Raw genomic sequence first — 15,076 nt, forward strand, 5'->3', positions numbered from 1 at the left:
TGCCTCGATGCACTCGATGCAGGGGCAGCCGAGGAAGATGGTCTGGACGCTGACGAAGTCGATGCACTCGAAGATCCCGGTGCCGATGCCGACGAAGAGCCCGAGAACAACACGTTCCACTGGGCTAATCTCGCTACCTGAGTCCGCCTTTGAAGCAGGGAACACAGACTACAGTTCTGAGGGCGGTGCTCGGCCCCCAGACACTGAAGACACGACGAGTGTCGATCAGTGAGCGAGATAACCCGGGCGCACTGGGTGCACTTCTTGAAGCCGCTGGAAGGCTTCGATGTCATGGGCGGAAAAATCACGCCGGCGAAATCAAAGTCCGAAATGACGGAAAAAGAGCACCAAAAGATTTAAAGGGAGAAAATCTCGACCGAGGCCGAAAGAGGCCTACCCCGACGACGAAAGAAAACTTATCGGGGCAAAAAGCTGGAAGTACGGGAAGGGTAACACGAAAACCGGAGCACTTCCCGACACTTTAAAAGACTTTTCCGAAGAAAAAACACGTCAAAAATAACTTTGGACGCGCGAGGTCGACTTTCCGGGGCTCGACACGGCGAAACACGACCGTACCGAGTGCGGACAAAAGAAGACTGGCCGGCTCGAGCCGGTTTCGGGCGGGAAGACGGCCGCGCGAGGACTAGCAAAGGACTTTGCTAGAGAAGTTTCCGATTGGAGGGGCTGCCGTGGACGTCACCCATCAGTGAGAACAAGCAGCCTGCTTGTCCTCGGAGAATATAAAATTACCCTTTGTGTTGAAATAAGTGAACAACCTATATATTTTGAAACATATGTATCAAAAGAGTTGCGAATACGAAATGAACAAACTCAGAAGTGTTTTGTAAAAATAAGTGTTGATTGGTGAGTGTTGGAAAGTGTATCAGTGCACGGAACAAATACGTTGCTGACGTTGAAACAGTAAAAAGAACAATGCTAGAAATCTAAAACAAAGTGCTGATAGAGCACAACGATGTGTATATTTTAATGATACTAACGGTCCACACATTTCTGACTGGCTGATATCGCATTTCACAATGAACAAAAGACTCAGTAAAGCATGTAAATGGTGTGAACGATCTACTATGATTTCTAATGTAACAAAACATATTTCTTAAATAAGAGATAGAAAATGATGATACCTTAAGTATTTAAAGGAAAGCTGTAATCAGCGTGGTGGTTTTTAAAAAAAAAAGGGGGGGCAAAAAAGTGTACATGTATACATCGTGTAGCGGATAAAGGATTTCAAAAGCAACAGATTGTAAGTTAGCTACTTGTGTGCAAAATAACAGTTATGAAACATTCTTGTGCTTATTTACAATTGTATAAATCATCTTACCCTTAAAATGCAAGAATTGTGACGTCAACTATGGAGTGCCTGTACGGCAATACACAGAAATGACCTCAATAGTACGAACCGAAGGTTTGAATTAGCTGGCATTTAAAGGATTAGTAGAGGAAACGACGTCAGTATGAATATTTAAATGACCTTACGTATATACGAAACGTTAATGGTTGCTGATTGAAAGGGAATGGAATCTGAGATGGATAATAGTGTAGCGACCAATCCTGTTGTGAAAAACGAGAAAATAAAATGATGTGAAAAAATATATTATATATTAAGTGCCGATATAGTTAATGTCAGAATCGTTCCTAAAAACAACTTAGATCCGATCTCGTAACTAATGCGAGTTACATATCTACTATAATAAAAAGCACCTCCAACGTTCTGAAGCTGACTCCGTGGCACTGTGGCAGTGTAGGGTTCGTAAGTCTGTCATTCAGCGTTTCATTGGCGCTCACTGTCCCGCCCTCGCGTCAAAATGTGATGACGTCGAGGGCGGAACAGTGAGAGGGAAGGGCACGTCACACGCATGAGCGTGTTGTCGTCCCTCCCTCCCTTCCTTCCAGTTCCAGGCCCCCTCCCTCCGATTCTTAAAAGTCATATTCACTTACCAAGTCAGGGTTACGGCGGCGCCCAGCAGCGGTAAAACGCGTACAGGCTCGGCCCTTCTCTCTCTCTCAGCTGTGGTCCCGCCCTCATTTCCTGTTTCTGCAAGGGTGGAACCACCGCTGAGAAAGAGAAAGAAGGGCCGAGCCTGCACGTGTTTTACCGCTGCTGGCCGCCGCCATAATCCTGACTTGGTAAATGAATATGACTTTTAAGAATCGGAGGGAGGGGGCCTGGAACTGGAAGGGAGGGAGGGAGAAAGGGAGGGATGACTACCCTGGAACTGGGAGGGAGGAGGGAGGTCCCTGGAACTGGGAGGGAGGGAGACCCTGAAACTCGGAGGGGGGGGGACTCTGAAACTGGGAGGGAGGGAGGGGACGAGACGACGACCCTGGAACACGGAGGGGAGGGGGGCCCCTGGTACACACACTCAATCTCACACACACGCTCTCTCTCACACGCACATTCACTCTCTCTCACAGTCACTCTCATACACACTCCGAGGAAAACCTTGTTAGCGCCTGTTTCATTTCTTTGAGAAGCGGGCCTTTTTTACTAGTTAAGCATAAATTGTTAAATGGTGACTGAGACAGTAGATAATTAAAAAAAAGTGGAGAATTAAAATAATAATAAAAAATAATAAAAATTGGAAAATTAAAAAAATAAATATATAAATTAATAATTAATATTGTTTGAATGTCTCTCAGAAAAGTGTTGTTATAAAATAATGTAATGAAAGCATGATAAAAATGGTTTAAAACATGTTGAACTGATATACCTACATTTTTTGAAAATAGAATATTGAAATCAATTTGCAGGCATATATATAAAAGTTTTTAAAAATATATAGAATAAAATCACCAAATTTGACCTTGATGGGTAATTGCTAGTTTTGTAAAAAACATATATTTATTGGTAAAAATAATAATATAATAACATAGTGAATAAAAATATAATGTGTAAAGAATAGAAAATAAATTTAAAAATGGTGTTTATTGAAAAATAAAAAAATAAATAATATATATGAAATATAAGTTTAAAAAAATGTTGGAGACTTAAAAAATGGGATACATATCTTATGTATAATATGAGGTAAAATGGTAAAATCCAAAAAATAAGTGAAATGACTAACTAATACTCCAAATTACATGAATTACATTGGCCAAATTTTAACTTTCACAATATATATTGATTTGTTGATAAATAAAACAAAAAAAATGTCTGATAAATATCTTTATGGATGATGGACGCAGAAATAAATATCGGACTGAATACAATAAAAATCAAAAAGTGTGAAAAAATAAAAATAATAAAGTGAAAGGCTATTAAAGAGAAGTCAAAAGGAGAAAAATAGGAGAGAAGCCCTGGGAAGTTAGATTAAAAAATAATAATAAGGTACACAATAGAGAATGTGAGAAGTTTGCTATAGAGACAAAAACTAAAATGAATAGTAATATAGTCTGAGTTATCCAAGCATTTTAGGCTTGTAAACTCCATGCAGGGAGAAGGTAAGCTTTGCTCCTATACACAGACAAGCTGCTGAGCCCCCTAGCAGCTGGCTGTCTCGGTCTTCTCAAGAAAGATATTCAAGTTTAAGTTCTTGATATACCACCTATCATTGGTCCAGCTAAGCAGGTTACAGTGTCAGATTAAAAAAAATATATAAAAGGAAAAAAAAAAAAAAAACAAGGAGTAAGGGGAAGAGAGTTTACAATGTAATTAAATAAAAAAGGATATCTGCTATGCTTTCCTGTTGCACACTCCAATATGCTGTGTAGAACAGCAGAAAACCTGAAAATGCTTGCTAAAATCCAGCTGTGCAGGAGACTTGGGAGCCCTTTTGGCTCATAGAAAAGTCAAATGTACCAAGGAGTATGAAGGAGCAATTTTTACAAGAATTGAACAACCAATTTTCCTTGATTTTTGACACCCAGCAGTGCTTTCACTGACAATAACAATACTTTCAATCATCTTCCAATTGCTGCATGCCTTCTCGATCCTTCAGTTGCTGTTATTCCGCTAATTCTAGAAATGAGCCCTCTACTTACAGTTGCCAAACAATTCATAGTTGATTGGGCAGCACATGAAATAAATTTGCAATAAAACCTTCACAGGAAGTGAGCCACCTGTTGCAGGACAGAGTTGAAATGTCAGCACTTCCAGCAGCACTCTGGTATGCCTGGAAAATTTTATTTTTACTGCAGAGAAGCTGAAAGTGACAGATGTAAGAAGTCCTTCTCCAGTTCAAGAAACTGTTGAAGTGCAAATAAACAATCTCTTGATAACAGTCTTGATAAAGACTCGATCCAAAAAAGAAGAATGGTCAGCGTGTAACACTGGAACATCTTGGTTCTTTTTTGGATCGAGTCTTTATCAAGACTGTTATCTAGTGGAGGAGTGGCCTAGTGGTTAGGGTGGTGGACGTTGGTCCTGGGGAACTGAAGAACTGAGTTTGATTCCCACTTCAGGCACAGGCAGCTCCTTGTGACTCTGGGCAAGTCACTTAACCCTCCATTGCCCCATGTAAGCCGCATTGAGCCTGCCATGAGTGGGAAAGCGCAGGGTACAAATGTAACAAAAATACAATAGATACTATTGGACATTCTACATGGAATGTTGCTACTATTGGAGATTCTACATGGAATGTTGCTACTAGTGGAGATTCTACATGGAATGTTGCTACTATTGAGATTCTACATGGAATGTTGCTATTCCACTAGCAACATTCCATGTAGAAGGCTGCGCAGGCTTCTGTTTCTGTGAGTCTGACATCCTGCACGTATGTGCAGGACGTCAGACTCACAGAAGCAGAAGCCTGCGCGGCCACATTGGTGATCTGCAAGGGCCGACTTCTACATGGAATGTTGCTAGTGGAATAGCAACATTCCATGTAGAATCTCAAATAGTAGCAACAGTGGAGGAGTGGCCTAGTGGTTAGGGTGGTGGACTTTGGTCCTGGGGAACTGAGGAACTGAGTTTGATTCCCACTTCAGGCACAGGCAGCTCCTTGTGACTCTGGGCAAGTCACTTAACCCTCCATTGCCCCATGTAAGCCGCATTGAGCCTGCCATGAGTGGGAAAGCGCAGGGTACAAATGTAACAAAAATACAATAGATACTATTGGACATTCTACATGGAATGTTGCTACTATTGGAGATTCTACATGGAATGTTGCTACTAGTGGAGATTCTACATGGAATGTTGCTACTATTGAGATTCTACATGGAATGTTGCTATTCCACTAGCAACATTCCATGTAGAAGGCTGCGCAGGCTTCTGTTTCTGTGAGTCTGACATCCTGCACGTATGTGCAGGACGTCAGACTCACAGAAGCAGAAGCCTGCGCGGCCACATTGGTGATCTGCAAGGGCCGACTTCTACATGGAATGTTGCTAGTGGAATAGCAACATTCCATGTAGAATCTCAAATAGTAGCAACAGTGGAGGAGTGGCCTAGTGGTTAGGGTGGTGGACTTTGGTCCTGGGGAACTGAGGAACTGAGTTTGATTCCCACTTCAGGCACAGGCAGCTCCTTGTGACTCTGGGCAAGTCACTTAACCCTCCATTGCCCCATGTAAGCCGCATTGAGCCTGCCATGAGTGGGAAAGCACAGGGTACAAATGTAACAAAAATAAAATAGATAATATTGGAGATTCTACATGGAATGTTGCTACTAGTGGAGATTCTACATGGAATGTTGCTACTAGTGGAGATTCTACATGGAATGTTGCTACTATTGAGATTCTACATGGAATGTTGCTATTCCACTAGCAACATTCCATGTAGAAGGCTGCGCAGGCTTCTGTTTCTGTGAGTCTGACAGGACGTCAGACTCACAGAAGCAGAAGCCTGCACGGCCACATTGGTGATCTGCAAGGGCCGACTTCTACATGGAATGTTGGAATAGCAACATTCCATGTAGAATCTCAAATAGTAGCAACAGTGGAGGAGTGGCCTAGTGGTTAGGGTGGTGGACTTTGGTCCTGGGGAACTGAGGAACTGAGTTTGATTCCCACTTCAGGCACAGGCAGCTCCTTGTGACTCTAGGCAAGTCACTTAACCCTCCATTGCCCCATGTAAGCCGCATTGAGCCTGCCATGAGTGGGAAAGCGCGGGGTACAAATGTAACAAAAATAAAATAAATAAATAGAGATTCCTGTATCCTTCAGTGATTTTATGTACAGACTTCTGATGTAGGCTTTATGCTGAAACACAGTGCTGTGTTGAGTCCTGAAGAATAAAAGGTTTTGTTTATTAGATTCCTTGGCCTTCTGTTTTGTTTTTACGGGAGAGCCTTGCTGAACACACTACTCCTTTGCTGGTGACAGAAGTAGAATGAAATAAGAATTAAAATTATATGTTTTGTGCATGAATAAAAACTAGAACTACATTTTTTTTCTGAATTAAAATATCCCTGCTGAGGGGGTTATTAAAAATTTGGTAATAAGAAGGGGCCTGTGTGTTTGACTTAAATATTGGTATTAAAGAAAGCAAAGTTAAAAAGTGCAAGATCTGAAATAGCCTATCGGGGAAGTGTTAGACACGACAACAGATTTTCCATGGGCTAGAGGTCAGGCAAAATACATGGGTGAGCGAGGATTTTCTATTAGGTTGGATCTGGCAATAGATATGTACCCAAAGTAAGCACATTTCAAACTAGTAGACTAGCTGTACAATTTTGGTCTTTTTCTGCTACTACTACTATTTAACATTTCTAGAGCGCTACAAAGTGTACGCAGCGCTGTACAAACACAGAAGAAAGACAGTCCCTGCTCAAAGAGCTTACAATCTAATAGACGAAAAGTAAAGCATTTAAATTTAAAATATTTAAGCAGTCAAGCACAAGAGAACAGTCACAGAAGGACTGAAGATGTTGAAGGGTGGTCAGTGTGATTAGGTGTAACTCTGGTTGGAGTAGTGGGAGAAGGTGATAGAAGAATAGAAATGGGCGATGTAAAAGTAATGAGTGGGTTGATAGGGAGGTTATATAAGACATGTCACTCTAGGGGTGGGTGGGACTAAGTCTAAAGCAGGAGAAGGTATTCTCTGCAGCCTATCTGTGAGATGGAAAAGGCTCTCTGAAGCTGCTGCTATAAGTTGTTAGTTTTCTCTCCCTGAAAGAGATCCAAGCCATACCCACGAAGTTCAAACTGTCTGCGGGTGGGGAGGGGGAGGGGAGGAAATGGCAGTGCTTGATGAAAAAGAGAGCTCAGTTTGATGCTGTCATTTACTGTATTGTTATGGGTTTTTTTTTTTTAAATAATGCTGCATGTTCCTTTCAGGCTATGAGAGGTACAGCATAATGAGAGCAGACCCAGCTCTCTATTTCCTGGAAGAAGTGGGGATGCCTGATGAGACCTCTCTGTCAGCTGAAGGGCTTAATGATGTATCGCAAGAAGTGACAGAAAGGTAACAAGTACAGTCAAAGCTACTTTCTAGTTAAACTTGAGCAGTGTTGCTTGAGGAAGCATAGTATTTCCCACACAATTATTGATTCGGAACTTAGTTTAGATTTTTTTATTTATTTTTTGAAACAGGATAATATACTAGTGAGTTTAAAAGATTGAGGTCAAATTTTCTAAGAAGCAACTTTCCACTTAAAAGAATAATTTGAATCTCTGAGGACAAGCAGGATATCAAGTCCTCACAGATAGTTAATGCTGTCAGAAATTTCCAGATTTTTTTTTCTCGTCTGCTGTCACTGCCAAGTGGGTTCTTTAGTGTCCCTTCTAATTCCTTAGGTAGGGTTTCAACTGCTTTTTATGGGAGGATTTTTTTTATATCCATTCAGTCATTTTTTTTAAGTGGACTAGATTCATGGACTGTTTCCCCCAGGATGTGACTCCCTGAGGTCCAGGGAAAAATAGGATGGGGTCTTCTACCTTCCATTTGTGTTGAGCCCTCCCTTGGAGTTCTTCTCGGGATCTGAGACTGAGCACTCTTAGGATTTTGACTATAAAACAGACCAGACAGTTTATCTGAAAGAGGAAGGTTCAACAGGTTAACCATTAGATCCAACTCCAGCTCACAAATAAAGAAGGTCCTCACCTGGGAAATTCTACTTTATTGATTTTATTAATCCAATTAAGTTGTAGACAAAGGAGGAACCCAGGACAGAAACAGTGGGCAGTTTGACCCTCCCACCCTCCCAAGGAAGCTGTGATAGTATTCATTCACAGGATCCTCATAGATATTCACATGAGAATGTGTGAGGATATTACACCTCCTCCACCCCCCACCACCCCCAGTCCATTCATATTACAGAGTAGCCTAATGGTTAATGCAGTAACCTGAGAACCAGAGGAATTGGGTTTGATTCCCACTGCAGCTCCTTGAGACTCTGGGCAAGTCATTCAACCCACCTTTGTCCCAGGTACAAAATAAGTATCTGTATATAATATGTAAACTGCTTTGATTGTAACCACAAAAAAGTGATTAATATGTTTTTTAAAAAAGCGTGTTTTCAAGATGAAACAACTAAGATCTGTTCCTTATTCTTTGCAAACCATTTTGCACTTCTTGTTCAGGCCTCAATTTTGGCACAGCTGGATTACTGTAATTCCCTTTATGGGGGAATAACTGATACAGTGTTAAAATTAGTTAACTGAGAATACAGTTGCAAGATTAATTTTTTAAAAGTTCGGCCATGTAACTCCTCTTTTTGTTGAAATTCAGTGGCTTCCATTACAAGAATGCATTGATTTTAAACAGACTTTCTTCAGAAATCATGCCATTTACTATTTTACTACTACTACTTATCATTTCTATAGTTCTACTAGACGTAGGCAGCGCTGTACTGCTCGACAGCTTACAATCTAATTAGGACAGACAAACAGGACAAACAAGGGATAAGGACAAAGAGTAGCAAGATTCCGGAATCCCAAAGTGTGACAAGATTCCATGCAGAATCCCAAAGAGTAGCAAGATTCCGGAATCCCAAAGAGTAGCAAGATTCCGGAATCCCAAGCACTACTACTACTTATCATTTCTATAGCGCTACTAGACATACGCAGCGCTGTACACTTGAACATGAAGAGTCCCTGCTCGACAGAGCTTACAATCTAATTAGGACAGACAAACAGGACAAACAAGAGATAAGGGAATATTAAAACGAGGATGATAAAATAAGGGTTCTGAACAAGTGAATAAGGGTTAGGAGTTAAAAGCAGCATTTCTTTATTACATTTTCCTAGTGGTGGTAAAACAAAATGGTTAATGCATAGTTGTAGTTTGATTTATCCTTCTTTCAAGGCTGTCCATTTGAAGAAATTCTTAGCAAACTCATTTTCTTATAAAGGTGTGTAATTATGAGGAACACTACCATTTTTTTTAAAGACATCTATCTCTTATTGTTTATTTTGTAAATTCTTAGACTTATCTACACCAGAGATTCTTAAACCTTATCTGACCTGATTTAAACTGTTTTCAAATCTTATTGTAAACCTAATTGGTTCCAACTTCTTTGGGAATAGGCGGTATGGAAAAGCAAGAATTTGACTAGATTAGATATATCAAACCCCAACCCCTTTCCCTGTATAAATACAAAAATTAATTCTATTTATGTAGTTCAGAAGGCACCCAAGTTAAGAAGCAGAAGCTTCCTTACCTTCCATGGTGGTCAATCCTCTTTTAGAAAGACCAAGAGAAGATGGCTGCTAAACTACCTTGAGTTGGAGCTCGGAGATGGCTTACAATTATTTCTTCTAGATTTATTACTTTTGTACTAGACCATGCCTAAGAGGAAAGGCAAGGTTCAGATTCCCCCTCCTACCTCTGGACTTTCTTCGGCAGTGGGTCAGATGTCAATTTAGACTTTTGCCAGCACTCCTCAGACTTCAGACATTCCTGCAAGAGACTAGACCTGGAGAGTTATCTGGCACTTCTTTGGATGTTACTGGCTTCTTGGAATCCTCAGGTGAAGTGGTCACTAAGGGGTCCTTTTACCAAACTGCGGGAAAAAGGGCACTATGCTAGTGGTGGGAGCAGTTTTACCCATGTGCCAGGGACGTTTTTTCCTCAGCCGGTAAAAGCCGAAAATAATGGCCATGCGGTGAGAACTCTTTCCGCGTGGCCATGCGGCAGAGAGCCCTTACCGCCACCCATTGAGGTGGCGATGAGGGCTCCTGCATTAACCTGGCAATAACTGTGCAGCACGCTGTGATTCCCGATTACCACCAGGTTATTGCACAAGCCATTTCTGGGGGGGGGGGGGGGGGGGGGGCTGGTGCGTTCTCGGAGCGGGACTACCACCGGCAGCCATGTTGGGCCAGCAGTAGTCCCAGAAGAGCATGCAATAAGCCCTTGTTGGGCTTACTGCCGCTCTGTAAAAGGGCCCCTAAAAGATTGACTGTCTTTTTTTTTTTCTTCCCAGGATGAAGACTCAGTATTGTGTTTGTATTTTCAATTTCAGAACCTTGAATTTCTGGGTGGTAAAATTCATATTTACCCTGAAGTATGCAGGACAACTCAGGAAATGAGGAAACAATTTCTTGCCATGCTGCAAGAAATAGTGTCCTTGGGGAATAAGTTATTTTTGAAATTTCCGTGTAAATTCGTTATTCAATGCAGAAAGTCTTCTTTTGTTTTCTTTGAACCCTCAAATTTGAAAGGTTTTCTTTAGAACAGTGGCAAACTAAGTATCGTATTTCCTCGATTCTGAGACGCACCCCCCCTTTTTTGCATACAAGGGGAAAAAAAACCACTTGTTTCTAAGACGCCCTCGATTCTAAGACGCACCCTCATTTTGCACGTGGCAACATGAGTCCAGATGTGGAGAGTGTACCGCGCAGTTCTGTTCGCCGCCAGCCCTTCAACAGGTATGGTACCGTTACCAATTGGGCAGTTGCAGGCCCCCAAAGCCCCCCGGTGGCTGCGTGGAGAGAATAAAGAATTCGGCCTCGTGATTTCAAATTTTGGACCTCCATTCTAAGACGCCATCGAATGTAAGCCGCACCCACTTTCCACAGACATCAAAACTGGCAAAAAAGTGCATCTTAAAAGTGAGGAAAGATGGTATTATCTGGCATGCTAAGTGTTGTTATAGCTAGGTATTATTTAATTTATTTAATGGCTGAGGTAAAAGGCTGTTCTTTTGGGTTTTTTTCTTTCTAGTTTAAATATATCTCTCTGGGTTTTTGTCCTTGGATTTCACCAATAGCAGTCTAAGATTTCCTTTTTCTTGAATTTCTTTAGATGTTTGTTTCCATTGTATTATAGAATTGGAAAATTTATTTTCCAGATGTTGATCTTATATTGTAAAATTGCCTAAAGAGAAAATTTTTTAAATGGAAGTAGAGCTCCAAGTTATTTTCAGTGCTCCAGGGACAGAGGCTCCGACATTGGAGTTTTTTGGGAGGAAATTCTTTCAGAACACTGTGCTTACTTCCTGCATAGCTTCTTATCAGCTCTTCATTGGCATGTACATGCTTCACAGTTAGGAGTTTGCAGATACTGTTCCTAAGAGAAGGCCACACAGTCCCATTCACTAATGGACTGAACGATCCATGATGTTTTCAAATGACGTCAAGAGCTTCAGCTATGGGTCTGAGCCTTAGGTATGAAGTACAGGAAAAGCTTATGTATGTGCCATGTCAGGAAGAGAATCTCATTGGAGATAAGGTTAAGGAGGCTATATCTCTATAAAAAAAAAACAACCCATATACATATGGAACGCCTCACGGCATATCACAGGGAGGGGTTAAAACGGCATATAGGGGGGATGGGATTGTTTACAGAAAAAATACGGGACATATAAGAAGCTATGTTTATGCTGTTATGTTATCAATAGTATTGTTGGGGGGTGGTGGGGGGGATGGGATGTGAAGAGGTAGGCCCCTGCGTGGGTGGATATATGTGCAGTTTGTGCTATTGGTTTTGATTATTGTTTGTATTTGTGATTGGTGATTATGCTAAATCAATAAAAAAAACATTTAAAGTTAAAAAAAAAAAAAAAAAAAAAACCACGGCAGTATCCTGTCTAGTTCTACATCAACTCCAGGAGGTGTCCAAGAGCAGAAGGCAAGGAAATCTGTTACTCCTAGTAGGCGTAGATATCCTCCTCCCTTCCTCTCTGTTCATACTCATCATGGATCTTGCTCTCTCCAAAACAGCAGAAGGTCCAGAAAATCCAGCCAGGGAAAGTGTTGGAAACCATCACTATAACAGGCTTTGCCCTTCATACAGTGGCTTGATTCCTAGTGGTAGTACCATGAGACTTCTGCTAGGGGTCGCCAGTGACATTTTGAACTCAGAACCAGCAGGACAAGGAGTGACTGGGCATCAGTTACCAAGGATTCATAGAGGTAGGCCTATGAGGGTTTGAGAGTCTTCGGGAGGAGGGGGGGTTCTTTAAGGGTAGGTAGAGCACTGTTCTGCTTTGTCCAGCTCTGGCCCCTTCAGAAGGGTTCCCAAGAGCATCAGATCACATATTAGCAGCCCCATGCTCCCAGATAGCTGAATAATATAGCTTATAAGGTTCATCTGAAGTTACTCTATTCATTTACCATTGGAGTCTCTGAGCTGTAATATTGAATTACCTTAGATGAGCAATTCCCAAAGTAAACTAAGTTGCAGTAAAATACCATATTTTACTGTAGCTTAGTAACTCCCCACACCTCATCCCTTTAGAGCCTTAGGATACAGAGATTATACTATATTCACAATCCTGTTTGAGTACTAATTAGGTGCTCCATTAAAGGAGTGTGTTCTTTTTAATGTCTGTGTCTGGTTTGAATTGCAGATTGCTGCAGACCACAGTTTCATATCATCTTTTCTGTTGTTGTTTTAAATTTACTTTTGTGTTTTTAGAGGTAATGCGAACAAAGATGAGAACAATGAAGACAAATCAGAAGGTATAGAGGATCAAGAGGTGAGTCGGAATAGGAGGAATGCAAAGTATTCCATTTACTTCCACCTCCTCCTCCACTTGCAGAAGTCGACAGAGGAGGCTTCTGAGAGCAGAATTCCCAGATGGCTTTTCTTGTCTGTTTCTTCCTTTTGATGTTAAAGTACCATCAGTCCCTAAGTAACAGCACAGTTAATCCATGATTTTTACTCTTTTTTTTTTTTTCTGAAATTTAGCAGAGGAAGTTGGCAATCCTTTGCTAACCAAATTTCAGAAAAATTAGAGATAGATGAAGCTCGATGAATAGAAAATATAACTTCAGTAGAATTTCTCCTTGTTATCAGAGCTAGGTAGAGAGGTGTGGTAGCCGTGTTAGTCCACTCTTAAAGGTTATCAATAGAAATCAAACAAAATAAAACATGGAAAAGAAAATAAGATGATACCTTTTTTATTGGACATAACTTAATACATTTCTTGATTAGCTTTCGAAGGTTGCCCTTCTTCCTCAGATCAGAAATAAGCAAATGTGGTAGCAGATAGTATATATGAGAGAAACATCAAAGCATTACTTTGACAGTCTGACAGAGTGGGAGGGTGGGGGTGGGTAGGAGGTATGCATGGGGACATCAAAGCATTTCATTGATATTCTAACAGGATGGGTGTTGGTAGGTGAGAGGAGGGTAATAGGGAAATAAACAGAGAAATACAGCTTTATGTTTTATAATGAGTTAGAAAACCCAGTCCTGTTTGTTGGGTGTCAAAATATTCAATCATTCTTATTTCAAAGATCTTACGTTCCTGTATTGTTTTAAAATTACCTTTCAATATTCTTACTGTGAAATCACTGGTTCAGTGTTCTGGTCTTGTGAATTGTTGGCCCACAGGGGTGGAGATCTGACTGGCACCGGCTATTTTCATGTGATGTCTGTGCAGATTGAATCTTGTCTTAAGCATCTGGCCTGTTTCTCCAATATAGCATCCTTCGTTACATTTACATCCAGAGCTAGGAAGGAATGCCGCCTTTCATCCTGTACATCAGTGCTTCCCAAGGCCAGTCCAAGAGTACCCCTTGCCAGTCAGGTTTTCAGGATATCCACAATGAATATGCATGAACTTGATTTGCACACATTGCTTTCATTATATGAAATTCTTTTTCATGCATATTTATTGTGGATATCCTGAAAACTTGACTGGCAAGAGGTCCTCCGGGTCTGGACTTGGGAAACGCTGCTGTACATAAATGAATGTAACAAATCACCCTCCCCACTAATACCTGTAAAGCATCAGCAGTTCCAGAAAACAGCAAACGATCTGCAAAATCCAACGTGGAGAATAAACCAGCAGATCAGTATAATATCCAAAATACTTTATTGAAGATACCGTATGTTAGATCTGTATGCCTGCGTAAATAACAAGGCCTTAAGCTGTGCCAGACAACAGCCTTAAATATCCAGGGAGGCAATCCTATATTTCTGGTCCTGTGATCGAAAAAGAACATAGAACTTCTACTGAAGAAAATCATGACAGTGAGATGCAGACTGCTTCAGCAGCAACAAATCTGCATTATCTGTTGATGACTTATTTTTTTTTTTTTGATTTGAAAAGTAGTTTTATTAAATCGCATTGTTCCTAAATACATACACATATTCAGCTAACCGCTGTACCACATATAATATTAAAGTGAACTGCAATACAACCATGTGAAAACATAATGACTTTTCTCCCCCCCCCCCCCCCCCCCCCCCATCATGGCTGAATACTCTGTACTGTGATTGCAGTAGTCCATAAACGCTCCAAGTGTGACCACTCTTCCGCTGCAGGGTCAAATCTGCCCCTCCGTCTGTCCGTCAGCTGTTCAAGCCCCATTATGGTACGGAGCCTCGTTTTCCACTCTGGAACCGTAGGTCCCACTCTCTGCTTCCAATGGGCTGCTATTTCCAGTTTCGCAGCTGATAGGCTTAGTCTTTTTAACCGCTTCTGCCACTTCTTGCCCCTTTTATTTCCCCACCCCAGCAAGCACCACTTAGGTTCTGCAGGAAATTGTGTGTCCAAAATAGAGGTCAGGTACAAAGTTATTTCTTCCCAAAAGGAGCGTACTGAAGGGCAAGACCACCACACATGTATAAAACTCCCAATGTCATTGTCACATCGCCAGCACCTATCTGAGGCACCCGCATACATTCGTTTTAGCCTATCTGGCGTATAATACCATCTGCTTAAGACTTTAAAGGCATTTTCCTTTATCAACACACACACCGATGCCTTTTTCACCTCCATGCATAT

The 15,076-nt window shown here is 41.2% G+C and overlaps 1 protein-coding gene across 2 annotated transcripts in view; it reads left to right on the forward strand.

Annotated features, from left to right (window-relative positions):
• Positions 1 to 15,076, forward strand: part of CHD6 (chromodomain helicase DNA binding protein 6) — a 218,829-nt gene that overhangs the window by 136,675 nt on the left and 67,078 nt on the right. For both annotated transcript variants that reach the window (XM_030212950.1, XM_030212951.1), the window contains 2 exons: positions 7,233 to 7,359; positions 12,757 to 12,817. In XM_030212950.1, the coding sequence (XP_030068810.1) occupies positions 7,233 to 7,359; positions 12,757 to 12,817 (188 nt within the window). The remainder of the gene's footprint in view (positions 1 to 7,232; positions 7,360 to 12,756; positions 12,818 to 15,076) is intronic.

The sequence above is a fragment of the Microcaecilia unicolor genome, chromosome 8, assembly GCF_901765095.1.
Source record: "Microcaecilia unicolor chromosome 8, aMicUni1.1, whole genome shotgun sequence".
NCBI lineage: Eukaryota > Metazoa > Chordata > Amphibia > Gymnophiona > Siphonopidae > Microcaecilia > Microcaecilia unicolor.